This window comes from Etheostoma cragini, chromosome 19, assembly GCF_013103735.1.
Source record: "Etheostoma cragini isolate CJK2018 chromosome 19, CSU_Ecrag_1.0, whole genome shotgun sequence".
NCBI classification, from domain to species: domain Eukaryota; kingdom Metazoa; phylum Chordata; class Actinopteri; order Perciformes; family Percidae; genus Etheostoma; species Etheostoma cragini.
This window is the reverse complement of record NC_048425.1, coordinates 1125664-1142318: the sequence shown is the minus strand read 5'-3', so window position 1 is coordinate 1142318 and position 16655 is coordinate 1125664. Positions and strand designations below refer to the sequence as shown.

General features: G+C 41.5%; 2 protein-coding genes across 4 annotated transcripts in view; one reads left to right on the top strand and one right to left on the bottom strand.

Moving 5' to 3' along the window:
• txk (TXK tyrosine kinase) overlaps positions 1-2646 on the bottom strand; it is a 15820-nt gene extending 13174 nt beyond the window's left edge. The window contains exon 1 of the mRNA XM_034857316.1: positions 2371-2646. Coding sequence (XP_034713207.1) covers positions 2371-2383 — 13 coding nt within the window. The 5' untranslated portion in view covers positions 2384-2646. The remainder of the gene's footprint in view (positions 1-2370) is intronic.
• A 1866-nt stretch (positions 2647-4512) lies between these two features.
• Positions 4513-16655, top strand: part of tec (tec protein tyrosine kinase) — a 19685-nt gene continuing 7542 nt past the window's right edge. Inside the window, exons 1-11 of one of the 3 annotated variants that reach the window (XM_034901086.1) lie at positions 4513-4621; positions 6604-6802; positions 7411-7515; positions 8244-8325; positions 12065-12193; positions 12770-12819; positions 13167-13390; positions 14130-14195; positions 14406-14460; positions 15109-15191; positions 15984-16114. In XM_034901086.1, the coding sequence (XP_034756977.1) occupies positions 6665-6802; positions 7411-7515; positions 8244-8325; positions 12065-12193; positions 12770-12819; positions 13167-13390; positions 14130-14195; positions 14406-14460; positions 15109-15191; positions 15984-16114 (1063 nt within the window). In that variant the 5' untranslated portion in view covers positions 4513-4621; positions 6604-6664. The remainder of the gene's footprint in view (positions 4622-6603; positions 6803-7410; positions 7516-8243; positions 8326-12064; positions 12194-12769; positions 12820-13166; positions 13391-14129; positions 14196-14405; positions 14461-15108; positions 15192-15983; positions 16115-16655) is intronic. The other 2 variants (XM_034901088.1, XM_034901087.1) reach the window with 2 other exon arrangements.

The window sequence follows — 16655 nt, the reverse complement described above, 5'->3', positions numbered from 1 at the left end:
TTCTCTCTCTCTTTCATTCTCTGTCTCTCTCTCTCTGTCTCTCTCTCCCTTTGTCTCTCTCTTTCTTTCTCTCTCTCTGTCTTTCTCTCTCTCTCTCTTTCTCTGTCTCCCTTTGTCTCTCTGTCTCCCTCTCTTTCATACAATAAAGTGTCTGGCTCTTATCCACCAATCATGTAGCTAACCATAACACACACACACACACACACACACACACACACACACACACACACCACGGTATGGTTGTGCGTCAAACTGCCAACAAACGGCCCTGACAATCAGCCAGGGCCGATGATCTCTCCATCCATTGGATCTATTAACTCATGCTCCGTCTTAAAGGGACAAACCCTTTAAGTGAAGGGCGTTTTCACACCTTTAGCTCGGTAGTCTCGGTGGGATTTGGAGGGGGCGGCGGAGGGAAGATGCAACATTGCATATTTCATTTTGGCTGGTTTGCGCGCACACTGAGCATACTGTATATTTCAGAAGAAGACGACGATGATGATGTCACACAGACGGCCAGCGACGCGTGCTCAGAACAGCTTACGGGTCTGGACGTCATCATCCCCTCAAATCATATAGAGGTCCGTACAGTAGGCGCGAGGTTGAAGCTGCAGGCTAGTGAACGCTCTGTTTTTTGGCTCACTTCCTGTATTTGGGTTCGGATCGCGGTCTCACCGGAAGTGAACCGAACTCTAGATCACCTGGAATTTAACTGAGACCCCCCCCACCCGAGATGATAGGAGGAAAATATGCCATATAAGACACATAAACGAATGTTAAAGTGTTGCTTTCAGTGTTCTGCTAAAAAACAACATACTGCTGAATGTCTCCTGCGACAACAAAGCACGCTCGCCTCTTCTGTCTCTCTCTCTCCCTCTCTCCTGTGAAACGATGCTGCCTTCAAGTACAGTCGAAATTGTCAATCTGAGGGAAAACAGTAGCGGTGAAATATAAAGTCTACTTGTGCTTTGTTGGAGGGGGGTAAGAACACAACAGGACGTCAGACAAACGGGCCGTTTCATGGACACTGCCCCCCCCTTTTCTGGTGTGATTGCCGCGTAAGAGGGCTTTCACATCTGTAAATCCAGTAAAGCCCAGTGTCCATGTGGACGAGGCGTTCAGGCTGCGTCTGGTTAACCGGCCCGTTTGTTGCGGCTGCGCCGGAATCAGAAGTGAAACTCCTCTTCAGCCGCTCAATGTTTCGATGAACTCGGCAGATCAGAGGGACATTTTGCAGCTTTCAGCCTCGGTTTCCTGACACACACACGCAACACTATTACAGTATGTGTGTCTTTGCGTTTGTGTGTGTCTGTGTCTGTGTATATGTCTGTCTGTGTGTTTGTGTGTGTGTCTCTTTGCGTGTGTCTGTCTATCTGTGTGTGTGTCTGTGTCTGTCTGTGTGTTTGTGTGTGTGTCTCTGTGCGTGTGTCTGTCTATCTGTGTGTGTGTGTGGGTCTGTGTATATTTCTGTCTGTGTGTTTGTGTGTGTGTGTGTGTCTCTCTGTGCGAGTGTGTATGTCTGTGTGTGTGTCTCTGTTAGTGTGTATATATGTGTGTCTCGGTCTGTCTATGTCAACCTGTGTGTGTGTGTGTGTGTGTGTGTGTAAAACATCAGAAAATGGTGATAAATGTGGATCAGTGTTCCCTAAAAGTCCGAGACGACATCCTCAAACGTCTCGTTTTGTCCACGACTCAAACATATTCAGTTTACTGTCACAGAGAGAAGAGACTACTTAAAAACATTTAACCAGCTGACATCAGAGAAGTTCCTGATTTCTCCCCAAAACAAATGACTCAAATGAGATGAATCGATTATCAAAATAGTCGACAAACTGAACTGCTCCTCTCTGCAGCTCTAGACACGAAGTGTGTGCCGTGGTTGAAATCACCACAAACGTCTTGAACAAAAACATCTCTATTACACGATCTCCTGACAGAACATTTAGGTCCAGATTTGTCGGCCGGTCTCAGGTCCGGTGAAGGAAGTTCCTAACGTCGACATCTCTGTGGATCAGAACCAGCTCGCGCTGCCATGGCTACGGTTACCTTGACGTTCTCTTGCAGTGTGAGTGTTACCTTTTGTTACACTCACACGGAGCAAATACTGTTGTTTTGATAGACTAGTGTCGCTCTCACTCTGATTGTTTTGTCTTAAATTAACTGTGCATGTTTTGCGCACGTTCTTCTTCTACTGTTTGTAGTTTTTTCCTCCTTCTCACAGCGGTACAGCGCTGAAATATAACTCACTCGTCTTTAGTTCAGTTTGCTAAATCCCGCTGCTGAAAGAAAGTTTCTCCTTAAAGTCGCTCCAGTCACATCAAGTTGAATTATTAATATTTGATATGCAGACAGTAGGTAAAAGGTACTTACTTGACTGAATCATGATCGACCGTCTTTACGCCTCTTCGTCTTCCTTTCCAGCTCTTCCTCCCTCCCTCCCTCCCTCCCTCAGTCCTCCTCCTCTTCTTCTAGTTTTATCTCTTCTATAGATGAAGTTTTTAGGGGCCAGCTTTGATTACTGCGCGATAAGCTCGCATCGCGGGGGCTGATGTGACGCCACGCAGGTCGGAAACCTTGCAATATGTGAAGAACAGACACCTAGAGAGAGAGAGAGAGAGAGAGAGAGAGAAAGAAAGAGGTGGGTGGAGGAAGTAGAGAAGGTGGCAAAGAAGAGAAGATACATGGGGAGAAACAAGAAGAAACGGATATTATTTCATGTCTGTCTTTGTCGGCTTCAACCACACTGATAGAGTTTAATTAAAAGAGAGAGAGAAAGAGACAGAAAGAGAGAGAGACAAACAGAGAGAGTGAGAGATACAGAGAGAGAGAGAGAGACCGATAGAGAGAGAGAGAGCTACAAAGAGTGATACAAAGAGAGAGAGAGAGACAGTGAGAATACATATAAAGAGAGAGAGAAGACATATAGCAGAAGAGATCAAGAGAGAGCGGAAGTGAAACAATGACGTGAATGAAACCACAAAACATCCGTCTCTCTCTCTCTCTCTCACACACACACACACACACACGCACACACAAAATAGAGTTAGTGACTCCCTTAATGTTTCCACCATATTCAGCGCTAGTCCATAAAGACAGTACTGAGCTATTTCACAGGGTGAGTCAAAGATTTTGACCTGTCGGTGGCGCTGGAGGACAAGTCTCCAACATTGGTGAGATCCGTCCTCACGTCTCCGTGGACACTAGTGTCAAATATCATGGAAATCCATCCGGTAGTTGTCGAGACATTTGACTCAAAACCACAAACGTCAGCCTCATGGTGGCGCTAGAGGGAAGGTTGTAGAGGTGAGTGCTGATTGTTGAGCGTGTGTGTGTGTGTGTGTGTGTGTGTGTGAGTTTTTTAACCTTTGACACCAGACTCTAGGCACCAAAGTGAGAAACTCAATTTTAAAAGAAATCTTAATGTAGTAGTGAGTTCGGTGCCCACAGGAAGTTTCACAGCTCGGCTCTCTGATTTTCTAAGAAAGGAACTGAAAGCAGCTGCTGATTGCAGAAAGGATCCAGGTCACGTGACCCGAGTTACACAGTTCAGTTGTTCTGTAGCTAAAACGCTTCAAAATAACAGGTGTTGGAAAATATTTAACATGTGTTGAACCATGGAAGGTCAGTTTCACCATACACACACACGCAAAGACACAGAGACACACACACATAAACACACACATTGGTATGAATACTGTTTACTCTTCAAAACTGTCCTCAGTTTTTAAAAACACCCTGAACTTGTAAGTGCTCGATCAAAATGTCTTAATTTTGTCCCTAATTTACAACGCGGTCTAGCTTTCTTAAAATGTCTCTTCTATTAGGAAATTGATATATCTTCCTTAATTACCAAATCATCCCAATGAAATTATAAAAAACAGTCCTCATGTTTTGGAATAGTCTTCACTTTAAAAAACGTCCTTAAAATCTTCTCCAAAACTGTTTTAACTGTCCTTATATTCCAAATAAGTCCCTACTTTTATACAAAAAAAACTCAATTGTTCTTACTCTTCAAAACGGTCCTTTTTCTTTCTTTTTTTAAACATCCGGAACATCTACGTTTCTAAATTAAAAGCTCATTTTAATCTCTTGTCATATCCCCAAACTGTTCCTAATTTTAAAAAAAAAACATGCATAATTTACAAATGTTCCCAAAACAAAAAAGGCTAAAATAAGACTCCACTTTCCAAGAACATCCTCATATTTTCAAACTGTCCTTTCTTTTTGTTGCAAAAAAATCACTTTTCAAAGAACTCACTGTCTATAATTGCCAAAATTTAAACACGCCTCACTTTACTTCAAATGGTCACTTTTTAAACAACCTGCTCACTAAAAACAAAAGATTTCTTCCCTCTTAAGGCTGAAAAGTCCTCACAGAGATAGTGTTTCATTGCAGCAGATATTCTATAATCTTTTGCTCTGCTTTCTGACACACTGACCTCTTCCTGTCCACAGACACACAACCATGCACATACACACACACTAGCACGCGCGCACACACACGCACGCGGAGGTGTGTCCGCCCCCTTCTTCATTTCCTGAATCCCGCTCCTCTCATTCACGTCGGCAAGGGAATCAAACGCACACTAATGCCCTGAGAACTGCGAGATGTCGAGACAAGGTAAAACAATCTCTTTGTTTTATTGACATGACTTCATTAGTGGGTTTTTTTTTAAACTACTGCGGCTGCGCAGGATCGCTACAGAACTGCGGTCAACAAAGTTGGCACAGCAGGAGAAGGAAACACCTTACATTGGTGGGCTTAAGTATCATAAAACATGATACAACTAGACGATAATGCAGCATAACTAATGTATCATACGAATCCGTTGTTTGTAGATACATATGTTTTATAATGTTCCTACCTAAGTTAATGAAGTTAAACCACCCGTGAGCAGGTGCACAGAGTCCACAATGCTTTTTGCTTCCTTCTGCTGTCGGAAAACACGGGACAGCACTTCAAAAGTGTGAAAAAATCATATTAAATAGATCTTTTTACTTCAGTTACAGTAACAACACCACAGTGTAGAAATACAAGCTGTGACAATCACACTTTGTCAAAGTGTCAAGCAAGTGTCAAGTCACTGGGGGGAAAGAAGCAAGTCACAAGTAGTTACAGTTTTAACGTTATCTAACTAGGTTAAAACTAACGTTTAAACGCTTTCTAGCAAACATTTAACCCATAAATAAACCGTATCCTCCTCAACCTTCTCTTATGTTTAGCACCTTCAAACTTTAACTTAGATTAAAAAATAAACAAGGATTTAATTGTCTTTTATTTTAAGCATTATTTTTGCATGTCGCACCTCAATATAAACTGTACTGAACCGAATATCTGAGCACTGCATTACTACAGCACTACTACAAATTACTATGAGAGAAATTAGGATGCTCCTTGGGATAGGATGCTTTGCAAAAATAACAACATACAAGACCGCACATACACTATCAATAATCACGTTAATGTCAAGAACATTACTTCATTGTTTCTCGGTAGTAAGCCGTGAATCACTGTGTATCTGAGTACTCCAAAACAACAACTCTAGGTCTGAAATAACTGGTTACCCTGGGCTGGAAACGCATGATTTATAGGCTCTCAAACAACTACAATAAGGGTTCTTCGGCATCTGGACAGGCTCGGAAACCAGAAAAACCAGAAGGCACAAAACCCCGCGGGCCAGGTTTATGAATCCCAAAAAAGCTGTAATGTAAAAAGCATTGAGTTGTAGCCTATGTTTAGCTGTGTGAAAAAAAATTAGTTGTCTAATAAGCTAACGTTAACCACTTCCCCTAATTAAAGGTTACTTTGGCAGGGTAACTAACGTGGCTGTCATCACCTCTGTCAAACAACAGCTAACCGTTAGCTAATGTAACGGTTAACTAGCTAGCTAGCTGGGCAACTCAGCCGTTACAATTGAGTCGTAACTGTTAGCCTAACCGTTAGCTATAATTAGCTGGGTGAGTCCAGCCGTTACAAAGACTGTTAGCTTAACCGTTAGCTAGCTAACCGTTAGCTACAGCTAGCTGGGTGAGTCCAGCCGTTACAAAGACTGTTAGCTTAACCGTTAGCTAGCTAACCGTTAGCTATACCTAGCTAGGTGAGTCCAGCCGTTACAAAGACTGTTAGCTTAGCCGTTAGCTAGCTTAGTGAGTACAGCCGTTAAAAAACACATTTAGCTACGTAATGTCACCTTTTTTTGTAGTTTTTGTAGTTTCGGATAAAGTTAGATGTTTTGGTTGTCGTGTCCGTGATTTTTGAGCTGCAGACCCTGGACGCCATTGTTCTCATCTTACTACGATCATTAACTACATCATCCTTAAAGTCATGTATTATTATTGTTATAACAACTGTCTCCATGATCGCTGCCTCCCGCGTTAGCCTCTCTGCTGTCAAGTGCTCTGGAAGGTTGCTAGGTTACCGAGCATTCAACGGAAAAATCACCCAACGTAACGTCCCCAATATTTTGGACAAAACAAACAAATTTAACTTTGTTTTAAGACTACTTTTTGGTTTTTACTTTGTATGTGTCTTAAATATTTTATATTTGAACACACTGTAAAAAAATAAAAAAAATAAAAACCATCTCCTCACTATCTGCTCAGCTCCTGACCGCTGCGTTCTGACGACATCCACCAATGAGCTGAGGGTGTGGGCGGGACCACGATGAGTGCCGAGCTGCTATTGGAGGAGACACTCATCAAGCGTTCGCAACAGAAGAGGCGGACGTCGCCGCTGAACTACAAGGAGAGGCTGTTCGTCCTCACCAAGAACCGGCTGGCGTACTACGATGGAAAAGCAGAGGTCACTTTATTAGTTTAATGTCGGTCCCAGTTGAACTGAAGTGCAGAGACATTCTGCGAAACTTTGGATTGAACATCGGAGGGCTTGAGATCTTCACTTTAGAGCAAAGTTGAAAGATTAAATGTCACAAACACTTAATTTATTTTATGTTATTTTATTTATTTTATTTAAAGTGTGACAGTGTATGGTAATGGACATCAGCACAATACACAACGTAAATAATCTTTCGTCATCATCTGTTGACCGATTTTTAAGGCGGATACCGATGCAAATATTTAGTTATTTAAAAATCCGATATGCCGATTTATCGGCCGATATATATATTTTTTTTAAATCCAGAAACGTGTGACAAAACAAACAGATTTTCCTTACATTAGTTATTTGTAGTTATTTATGAGTTCTCACTAAATTAGTATGATAATTTGTTAACACCATCACTAACAGGGACGTTGTAGAGCGTCCTCTGGTGGACAGACTATGCAACACCATCACTAACAGGGACGTTGTAGAGAAGTTTTTTTTCAAACTGCGTCTATGGCGTCACCTTTGTGTGAAGTGTGTGTCTGTGTGTAGTTGATTTCTACAATGTGCTGTTTTTCCATCAACAGAAGAAGTTCAGGAGAGGCTCGATCGAGCTGAGTCGCATCCGATGTGCCGAGATCGTGAAGAACGTCGGAGGAATCATCCCCTGCCAGAACAAATACCCCTTTCAGGTACAAACAGTAACGGTTCTAGACCATTTTATATAAAGGGGCCAAGTTGGGGCTACATTCGAGTTCAGAGGTACAAATATTAAGTGTTACCTTTAAAAGACTAATACCCATATAACTAAAAACAAAACAGTATAACACAACACATTCAGTGTTAACCTACATTTTATTCATCACTGCATGTGGATTATATCCCTTGTTTGGGGATAAATACAAATATTTGCCAAAGTAGTATTACTAGCCAGTCAAGAGTAGAGTATGAGGGTCCTGACAGTACCTAGGTAAGGACTACTAGCCAGTCAGAAGCAGAGTACAAGGCCCTGACAGTACCTAGGTAAGGACTACTAGCCAGTCAGGAGCAGAGTATGAGGGCCCTGACAGTACCTAGGTAAGGACTACTAGCCAGTCAGAAGCAGAGTACGAGGGCCCTGACAGTACCTAGGTAAGGACTACTAGCCAGTCAGGAGCAGAGATATGAGGGCCCTGACGGTACCTAGGTAAGGACTACTAGCCAGTCAGGAGCAGAGTATGAGCTTTGGGCTTTTTTATATGCACAAAAAAAGATATATAACCCAATAAAGGAAAGGGAGAAAGCCTAAAAGCATGATATGAGCACTTTAAACTGTAATATGCCCAAATGTCTCTACTAAATTGTGTTTCCTAACCAGCTTTTGTGTGTGTATGTGTGTGTGTGTGCGCGTGTGTGTGTATGTGTGTGTGTGTGTGTGCAGGTGGTGTACGACACCAACACTCTCTACGTGTTCGCTCCGAGTCACGACAGCAGAAGTCTCTGGGTCCGGAGCCTCAAAGAGGGTCAGTCCCTGTTTTATTCTGCTCTTATTACAGTGATTTGAAACAGCAGAGCAGCGTATACAGATGTAGAATGAGATATCACGTTCAGTACATTCAGTGCACTGTTGCTGCTGCAAAGATGTTTTTTTCACACTCTAAAACCACATATGAACCTGGTCTTCACACTTGAGGCCAAGTTTCCTGCAGTGCCCACTGTTTCCTCTCTGACTGTGTTCCGGTAGGTGACGTTTCACCTGAGACAAGGTGGTCAAACGAGGTTGGGTGCCGCTTTGAAGGGATATTTTGGACATTTTCGAAATGAAATTCAGTAAAACTGAAATCAAAAACACAACTTTGAAGCTCAGATTGTGGACACAACCTTGTCTGAGTCTGTTTCCATTTCCCTTTATCGCTACACAAACTTGTCCACTCTGAGACAAGCACAAATCTAAAGTGTGCAACAAAACAGGGATGCAATCACCAAAAAAACAAAAGGTTGGCTGTCACCAGACCAAGCCGAGCTCAGTAGACTTGAGACTGAGCGTTGGTCTGGGGAGTCTGCTCTGCATTTTCTCTGCAACGGGCCATAGTTCAAATGAAAGTCCTTCAACCAATCAGACCAACGATCCGGGTGACGTAGAAGGTTCATACTGTAATTGTATTTTGAGGTTGGACCAGAATAGGTTTCCATGGTTTCATTTTAAAATAACTCCATACTTTTGTTGTACTGCACATTGCTGCAGATCCTGTTTTCACCCTGTGTGTTTAGGTCTCTGTTTTAGCTCCAGAGTGAGACATCCCACTAGTTTTAGCTCCATAGTCAGACATCTCACTAGTTTTAGCTCCAGAGTAACACATCTCACCAGTTTTAGCTCCAGAGTGAGACATCTCACTAGTTTGATCTCCAGAGTGAGACATCTCACTAGTTTTATCTCCAGAGTGAGACGTCTCTGTAGTTTCAATCAATCAATCAATCAATCAAAACCTTTATTTGTCCCCAATGGGCGATTCATTTGCTGCAGTAGCAAGAAACTGACACACGGTACATGACAACAAAGACAACAACATCATTTAAAATACAGTTTTTACCAAATAATGAAAATAAATAAATAAGTAAATGACCACAACATAAAGTTTAAACCCCAGTGTACCATATGTGCCGACATTACCTAGTCCTCCCAGAGTTAAGCAGAGAGATGGCAGAGGGAACGAAGGAGAGTTTGTACCTATTTGTTTTGGCTGGTGGCTTACTGAAACGGGAACCGGAGGGCAGCAAATTAAATTCTGCATTTAGGGGGTGAGAACTATCGGACATGATGGATTCTGCCTTTTTAGTTTGATCTCCAGAGTGAGACATCTCACTAGTTTTATCTCCAGAGTGAGACCCTCCCTTCTATCCTATCTTTGTTGGGAGCTGCACATGCTCAGTAGCTCGGTAAGATCCCATCAGCTGATAACTCTTTCTCCAGCTTTGGTCAGTCCAAGGCAGGATCAGCTGGGAGACTTCTTCTAGACCAGGGACACTTGTGGAATACCTGAAGAACAGGGACAGGAAGTAGTTCTTTTGGAGATTATGGTCAACTAGTGGCTGTTGGAGCAGTGTTTTCCATTGAGAACGAGCTAGCATGCTACGGTTAGCCGCCTCGTCTCTAGTGACATAGAAAGCCGTGCAGATGTTGGACAGCTCACCCTGGGACTGAAGACAGAGGACATTCAGAAACCAGATCAGAGGACATTCAGAAACCGGATCTCACTCAAAACACCATGGATGGTTATTTCTCCAAGTGTGTATGCGTGCTGGAGCACCAGAGACACAAAATAACCCAGAAAAAGTGATTTCTTTTCATAACATGAGCACTTTAAAGGGTAAAATGCTAACATAATTAGCTTTTAGCTTATTCGGTCGTACTTTTAATTGTGCAAATTTGCCAAAATACAAGACAGATAACTGCTAAAATTCAGATTATAGGCCAAGCATAACTCAACATCCCTCAAATTGTAATGAAAAGACATTAAATTAAGCTTCTCGGTGTGTTTTTAATATATATAGCAGCTCTCATAGTGGTATTTTCGGACACAGCTGTTTTACAACGACGAGCCTACAGCGAGTTTCTGCTGCACCCAAGTTGCCAAAAATCAATTAAATCAATTAATGCAGCTTTGAAGACTTTTGGGAAATGAGAATACTCTCTGAACTGAACTTGAGTTGAAAAGCAGGTGTCACACCTTTTGTGTCTGTGCTTTTAAAGGAGCCATGCTCTTCATTTCCATCGTGCTTTACATTTTTGTTTTGCCGGATGACAATTAAAGGAATGTTGAATCTAACGTCTTTACATTCATGTCCTGAAGGGATTTAGGTTTTAAGTTTTATAACCTCACATACCAACTTTGGGCCACACAAAGGAGGACTTGTTTAAATGTCACTGAAATGATACTTAGGTTACACTTTACTTGAAGGTATCTACTAGTCAAGACCACCTTAGTCAAGTCCAGGACAAGTCCAAGACCAGGACTAGTCGAGTCCTAGTCAAAACCGAGTCCAAAGAGCTTCGAGTCCAGGTCAAGACCGAGTCCAAAGGGGTCTGAGTCCAGGTCGAGACCGAGTCCAGGACAGAAAAGAAGGTCTTATGCATGACAGTATCAAGACCATCATTTTGGGTTTCATTTCCCTTCAATATTAGTATCAACACGATAAAGACACCTGGACTCGGTTCAGACCAAAAGCCCAGAAGCCATATTTGGCAAGACCAGGAGCCGAGGCAGAGACAAGTCCGAGTCCAAATACTAGCGAGTCCGAGACCACAGAAAAACGGACTTGAATCTCGAGCCCAAGACCGGACTCCAGTACTACAGCCCTGGAAACCCAGAAGTTAGCACTTCTGGGTTTCCTCCCACCATGAAGACGTGCATGCTGGGTAACCAGGACTACAGTTGAAAACTAGCCGACTGGCTAACACTGGTGCATTTACAGAAATGTTGATTAATGTGACGGACAGAAAATATTGACTATGACTATAAAACATAAACATAACCTGTAAACGGACTGAGTCTAAGAATAGGAACATTATGTAACAGGGACTAAGTTATAAGATGTTAGATGTAGATGTTATGACCACAGTCCAGGATATATATGAGGGCTGTTACAGCCAATAGGAAAGTTTTACAGCAGACCAGTGACATGATGACATGTGCATTGTCCTAATTAAATGAATTAATCTTATATAGATACCTTAAAGGTGACGTGCTACAGATACTTCTTCCAGACAACAGCTACTTTCTGTCTGCAGACATCGTATGGAAGCAAATAAGAGGCATAAGCCTTTGAATTTTAACAGCCACTGAATACTTAACTGAATTGAAATATTTTATTTTGAAAATGACATATCTGAATTTTTTTATGCTATGATTTCACCTCTTTGAAGTTGTTTTACTTCAGAAACCACATCTCTGAATTTATTCACCTCTTTGAAATTGAAATTTGAAAATTCTTGGTAAATCAAATTTTTTTTAAAATGTTAAATTAAAAAACAAATTCAGATACATAATTTTCAAAATAAAATATTTCAATATCAAGTGTTCAGTGGCTGTTCAAATTCAATACTTACGTCTCTTATTTGCTTCCATAACATTGCAGTTATAGCATAAGCTATACCTTTTTGTCCAGTCTAGGTTGGTTTTAAATGTGCTCTATTAACATTTTGACTATATTAATATTTTGACCATATTAATAAATTGACTATATTAATAAATTGACTTGCAGAGATCAAAGACAACCCCGTGATCTCGGCCAAGTTTCACCCCCAGCTGTGGCAGGAAGGGGCGTGGCTCTGCTGTCGCCAGGCGGAAAAACAGGCTCCGGGCTGCGAGGAGTACAACCTGTTTGGAGACAGTAAGAAATCACTCATCACTCAGCTGGCTGTGTCGGTTTAAAGGTGCATTCATACACCACCCCCCCCCCCCCCCCCCCCCCCCCCCCCCCCCCCCCCATGTTAAAACCCCATAGAGGCAGGTTTTTACTATTAAAGACCAGTTATTACATGGATCGGGATACTCTGCATCCTGAAAAAGTTCCCTTGGCCTTTTGGAATTAACCCCCCCCCCCCTACATCATCACATACCCTTCACCATACAACACAACTAAGGCCCCCGGGTAAATTTGCTAAGCCCCACCCACTCCAAGCCAGCCAATAGGAACAAGGGACTGTTAATGTGAATACTAATGAGCTCCTTGTTCATAACAACATTTACTACATGCAGAAGAAATGCAGGAAATCACATCGTTGGATTTAAGCCGTTAGCTGATTCTTTAACTGACTAGCTGCAGAGCTGCGATACGTTTGACGTAATGCTCATGTTCCAGATCAGCCAGAGGTCACAGAGGTCACAGAGGTCACAGAGGTCAGACGAGCAGAGATGACATTTTTAACTTTCCGCTTGGTTTACGTTTTCCGTTCTTCTTTTCTAGTTTCCAGAAAACCTTTACCCCCGATTCCTGGTGAGGTGTGTAACGAGAGGGTAACCACACACACACACGCCCACACACACACATGCATATACGCACGCACACACAAACACACATGCATGCATATATGCACACACAGACACAGAAACACGCACAAAAATGCATACACACACAAACAGATACACACAAATACACGCACCCAGAGACACACACACACATATACACACGTACGTATACACACACGCGCACACACACTTACACATATGCGCACACAGAGACACACAAACACACATGCGCATACAAACACACACATAAACAAACACACACACACGCGTGTGCACCAACACAGACTCTCACACACACACACACACACACTGACCATTTGTTCTTGGTCTCACAGCAGCGGCGGCCTCCTCCTCCGGTCCCTCAGCCCGCTGATGCTGCTGATGATGATGATGATGATGATGATGATGATGATGATGGCGAGGAGGAGGAGGAAGTGGTGGTGGCGCTGTACGACTTCCAGGGCACCGAGCCGCACGACCTGAGTCTGGTGAAAGGAGCCGAGTACGTCATCCTGGATAAGAGTGACGTCAACTGGTACAAAGCTCGCAACAAGTACAGGTACGACACATTTAACGTCATAATATGGAGCATATCGGCATCAAAATGGCTTAAATGGTCATTCACGTCCCATTTAACGCTGAAATATGTAACATATCGGCATCAAAATGTCTTAAAAATGGTAATTCACGTCCCATTTAACGCTGAAATATGTAACACATCAGCATTAAAATGGCTTAAAAATAGTCATTCACGTCACATTTAACGCTGAAATATGTAACACATCAGCATTAAAATGTCAAAAATAGTCATTCACGACCCATTTAACGCTATAATATATAACATATCAGCATTAAAATGTAAAAAATGGTCATTCACGTCCCATTTAATGCTGAAATATGTAACATATCAGCACTAAAATGGCTTAAAAATAGTCATTCACGTCCCATTTATTGCTGAAATATGTAACATATCGGCATTAAAATGTCTTCAAAATAGTCATTCACGTCATTCACTCAAAGATTTTATATATTTATATATGGTTGTTTTTCTTCAGTTCACTGTCTCAAAGAGAAGAAACTAAGAAATTAGAAGATATTCACATGTTACCAGCTGGCATCAGGGACATTGTAGTTTTTATTTATGCATAATTTATGCCACATTTTTTTTTTTTTTTACTCTATATTTTAACCGGATTCTGATATGATTTCTGATATTTTTAAATGGGTATCCATGCCCTAATCCTAACCTGTTTCCTTGTGTGTGTGTTTTTGGTGACTGGTGTGTGTTTCCCATGCAGCGAGGAAGGCTACATCCCAAGTAACTATGTAACAGAGAAGAAATCCGGAAACCTGCAGCAGTTTGTGTGAGTTTGTTAATCATTTGTCACGGTAAAGTCACAGCACTTTAACAGCTGATAAAACAGTGAATAATACAGATAAACAGAGAATTTATAGTGTTTTATTTTTAGATTTCTGTCTCTTAAAAGCTCCAGCAGGAAGCAGAGAAAGTCTCTAAAAGATCATTTAAATGCAGATGTGATTATTACTGATGTATTTGTATTCCTCTGGTCTAGTTGGTACAGTAAACAAGTGAACAGGAACAAAGCAGAGGAGCTCCTGAGGAAAGAGGTGAGCTTAAAAAAGATCTCTCTTTACTTCCTCATTCTCTCCATGTGTGTTCACTTCTTTGGTTATTTGATCTTAATTGTTCATCTCCATGTGTTCCTTTATTACTTCTTTGACCTCCTCTCAGTCATTGGACACACTCTTGCTGTTTTTGTCTTATTTATGTCGTCCTGTGGTGCAAAACTACCCAAAACAAAGCTGTGCAGAAAAGGTCAAACCGTGCCTTTTGAATGACCCGGTGTCCTTGAGACTAGAGGTCAAAGTCTGGCCAGAGAGCTTCGTTTCCTCAATTCCCTTCTTCTTTTTCAGTTAACTCTCTATGAAAGACCTAAAATGCCCCTAAAATAACGTAAAGCTCCCATATTTTGCACATTTTAAGGTTCTTGATTGTATTTTGAGGTTGTACCAGAACAGGTTTCCATGGTTTTATTTAAAAAAAACACCAGATTTAAGTGCACATTGCTGCAACTCCTCTTTTCACCCCATGTGTTGAGCTCTCTGTCTTAGCTGCGGGGTGAGAAATCTCACTCTGTGTGTGTGTGTGTGTGTGTGTGTGTGTGTGTGTGTGTGTGTGTGTGTGTGTGTGTGTGTGTGTGTGTGTGTGTGTGTGTGTGTGTGTGTGTGTGTGTGTGTGTCTGTCGCCCCCTGCAGGACAAAGAAGGTGCCTTCATTGTCAGAGACTCCAGCACCCCAGGAACCTACACCGTGTCTCTCTATGCCAAGTCCGCCGCCGGGTACAGACGCCATGTTGTCCCCTTGTCTTCATGTTGTCCCTTTGTCTTAATGTCAAATATTTAACCCTCATGTTGTCTTCATGTTGTCCTCATGTTGTCCCCCAGTTGTCTTCATGTTGCCCTCATGTTGTCCCCATGTTGTCTTCATGTTGTCCCCATGTTGTCCTCATGTTGTCTTCATGTTGCCCTCATGTTGTCCCCATGTTGTCTCCATGTTGTCCCCATGTTGTCCTATACCAATGTTCTTTTTAATTCCCCAAAATAACATGATTGATTCCACCCAACGCTCTTTGCCAAGTACACATCTCTACTTTCATTAATTTTGGGGCGTCTTATTCAATTTTATAGCATTGTAAAACAAATGGAAGTGTTTTTGAAATAGTATTGAGTAAAAGTTGACATATTCCAGTCTGTGATTATCATCAACATCCATTCCTTTACTTTTAGTCTCAATAATTCATAATTTCTGCTTTTCTAACTCAAACATTAGGGATAATTTCCTATAAATTAGGTTTATTGACCATAAATTCCAAAAATAACTAAATTAAATTAATAAATTAAATAAATTTCATGTTTTTGTACGTTCTACAAACTAACTTCAGATAGGACCTACTGTATGCATTATTTTTTAAATTTTTACATGATTTTTGTGTAGTAAACGGAGGTAGGAAGTCACTTTGTTGTGTTGTTGTTGTTGTGATGTTGTTGCTGTGATGTTGTTGTTGTTGTGATGTTGTTGTTATGTTGATGTTGTGGTGTTGATGTGAGGTTGTGATGTTGTGGTGTTTGCAGGGAGGGATGTCCCGTTATAAAACATTACCACATCAAGACCAAAGGCTCGCCGCCTCAGTTCTACCTGGCTGAGAAACACCTGTTCAGCTCCATCCCCGAGCTCATCGAGTACCACAAACACAACGCCGCAGGTGAGCGCTTTGGACAAAATGTCACGATTTGTTGTGTTTCTTTCATCTTTAATCTGAAGGTATGTTAAATGTCCGAAGGTTATCGGGGAATGTGCTTGTTCGGGCCCACTGAGAAACTGAGAATGCCATTTTTTCTTTAACAGTTCGTACGCTAAACTAGAGCCGACCGATAAAGGATTTTCAAGGCCGATATACTGTATATACAAATATTTTTTTATTTAAAAATCTGATATATCGGCAGATATATTATTTAAATTATCAAGAAATGCACACAGATTTCCCTATCATTAGTTATTTGTAGTTATTTATGAGTTCTCACTAAAATAATATATTGATAATTTGTAAACTTCTGATAAATAAAATGTAGAAAAATACAAACTGAAGATATGAAAGTTAAAATCCTTTGAACAAAAACACGTTAACAAAATAAATAATAAGTGTTGCCAACAGGGAAGTTGTAGGTCGTCCTCTTGTGGACAGACTATGCAACACCATCACTAACAGGGACGTTGTAGAGCGTCCTCTGGTGGACAGACTATGC